We start from the raw sequence: 2,558 nt of genomic DNA on the forward strand, positions 1-2,558 counted from the left end.
ATCTTATTTGATGCTGCATCAATTTTATCGACCATAGTAATAGTCGTTCGGTGAATTGTGAGCATGCTAGGGATATGTTTTTTCTTGAGCTTGCATGTGAGGGATTAATTAGCCAGGATGTTTCAAGCGTTGAAACCTCTGAAGTTGGATTTTTGATGGGTTGATCTTCCATGTGTTCGAAAGGGACAAATAGTGACCATTTCACCTGGAGAAAGCAAACTAGCTGGCTCAGTTGCTCGCTGTCAAGCTTGAGCAGGTATGATTTGATTGTTGTTTTGATAGATTTGGTTTGGTTTGTTGATCTGGCCAAAAGAAAAAGATTGGTGATGGAGACCGTGTAGGTCATTGTCAGCAGTCATTATTACACTTTTTCGGTTATTATTGACGGGTGGTTGGAGTAGCAAACGTTGTTGAGCATTGGAGCCCCACCACTCGTACGTTCTTGGTAAAGATAGAGCATTGCAGTGACATGCATGTAATGTAGCTCTAGTCATAGAGCATGGCCAGCAAAACGGCACATTATTTCTGGGACTGCCAAATGGGCAAGATGAAAGATGCATAGGCCTATGCTAGTTGAAAAAGCTACAACGCAGGCAGCTTCCCGGTTGTTTCCTCACTGCCCAGACCGCACTCCACTCGAGGGCGAGACTCCCTTCTCCCTCCCTGGCTTTCATCAGACCGGAGTATAGCCGCTGCGTCAAGAGGCTACATAAACAGCTCCCAAATAGCTAGCTAGCGCTCCAGCCGGCACCACAAGTCATAGCCATCCGAGCAGTGAGGGTGAGTCCCCTCCCCTTCCGTCTTCCTTAGCTCTAGCTCGTTGGATCTACTCACCCTCCCTCTCGATGAATGTGTGTTCCATCTTTAAAAGTCTTTCTTCTTGTTTCTTTTGCAGAAAGGAAAATTTAACAGTACAGCAAGACTCCTCCAGAAGCAAGCACACCAAGCCATCCGACCACTGACGGTGAGTCCCCCCTTCCACCCCTAGCTAGCCTAGCTCGTCGGATCTACTCCCTCTGGATCTTCTCACTGAAATCTTCTCAGCAGTTGAAAAATTAAGCCAACCAACTAACCGTGTTCTCCTCTCAATCTTCTCACTGAAATATTTCTTCTTGTTTCATTTGCAGACAGAAAACTAGAAGCTTGGATCCACCGTCACCATGGACGGCAACAAGAAGCTTGTGACCGCGGCCGAGAAGACCATTCCAGCTACCGTCCAGCGGGCCAGCAGATGGGCGCTCTACAACGCCTGCTTCACCGTGGGCCACGCGGTCACCTACGCACTCCTCCAGGTACTCTACGCAACTAGAGCAGCTTCGCTGGATGATGGACATTCCGAATTTCCGATGGATTCATCATGTTGATGCTTGGGTGTGGACCGTGGTGTGGTGTTGGTCTGCGTGGGTGCAGTCCTCCTTCGCCCTGCGGTGCGTCCAGTGGACGGACGCCAAGGCCGCCCAGGAGAGCGCCCTCTGTCTCTGGATGCTGCGCTGCGCCGTACTCCAGGCGGCCGCGGCGGCGCTGGCGCTGCACCTGTCGTGCCGCCGCCGCTGGGTCCGCCACGCCCTGGCCTACCTCGCGCTCGTGGTCGCCTTCGTCGGCCACTGCATGTACGTCGCCGCCGTCCGCCTCCTCCTCGCCGCTGACTGCCCTGGATACGTCTTGCTCAGGATCTTGTGCACCGCGTACATTGCCTTCTTCCTATGGGGCGACCTGCTCTACTTCCTTGGCCTCCTCCTGGGAGGTGACAACTGATGAGCAGGGCAAAGCAGCAGTGCGTAGGCAGCCGATCGATTAGTTCAGCAAGCTGCAGATATGTCCATGGATCAACTGATGTTCGTTCATGAGGTACTGATGAAGTGATGGAATAAGAAAGTAGAGTATGCATTATGCTACGACCATTGATGGAGTGCGCTATGTCTGAATTTACCTAGTGTTAATTGGATGGGTCTGACTATATACTCCCTCCGTTCCATAATGTAGTACCTATAGATTTTTACAAAAGTCAAACATTACAAACTTTGACCATGTATATAGAGAAAAGTAGGTACATCTAGAATACCAAATGCATCTTATTGGATACATCGTGAGTGATATTTTCAAAATATACATGTTTGGTATTGTAGATGTAGACAATTTTCTCTATACACTTGGTCAAAGTTGGCAAAGTTTGACTTTTACAAAAATCTATAGGCACTACATTATGGAATGGAGGGAGTACTACTTAGTACTGTTTGTGTAATGTGAGCTATATAAATAGCCTGGATTGTGGCCGGCTTTGATGTATATATTAGACCTTTTCATTTCCCTGCATTATGATTATCACAGATGACGGAGTTATATATGATCCAGCTTCGGTATAGTTGATGTTGGTGAAATTGTTACTAAAGTTTAATTATATCTATTTTCATCCCTCGCTCATGCTGTTTATGGTTGTGGAGTGAGCCATGGTTTTTCATTCATTCCGGCAACCGCTGACGTATATGAATGTATTCCGCCGGGGTTCAGGTGAGGTGTGACCAGCTGTGATTTTGGTCCGGCCAGATTTTTTGATGCAG

General features: G+C 48.1%; 1 protein-coding gene across 1 annotated transcript; it reads left to right on the forward strand.

The window, feature by feature from the left end:
• The first annotated feature begins 555 nt into the window (after positions 1–555).
• On the forward strand, positions 556–2,327 carry LOC119305117. Its single transcript, XM_037581727.1, has 4 exons — positions 556–780; positions 896–964; positions 1,128–1,292; positions 1,411–2,327. The coding sequence occupies exons 3-4, from the start codon at positions 1,161–1,163 to the stop codon at positions 1,753–1,755; spliced, it is 477 nt and encodes a 158-aa protein (XP_037437624.1). The 5' UTR covers positions 556–780; positions 896–964; positions 1,128–1,160; the 3' UTR covers positions 1,756–2,327.
• Positions 2,328–2,558: the final 231 nt, after the last annotated feature.

This window comes from Triticum dicoccoides, chromosome 5B (assembly GCF_002162155.2).
Source record: "Triticum dicoccoides isolate Atlit2015 ecotype Zavitan chromosome 5B, WEW_v2.0, whole genome shotgun sequence".
Taxonomy (NCBI): Eukaryota; Viridiplantae; Streptophyta; class Magnoliopsida; order Poales; family Poaceae; genus Triticum; species Triticum dicoccoides.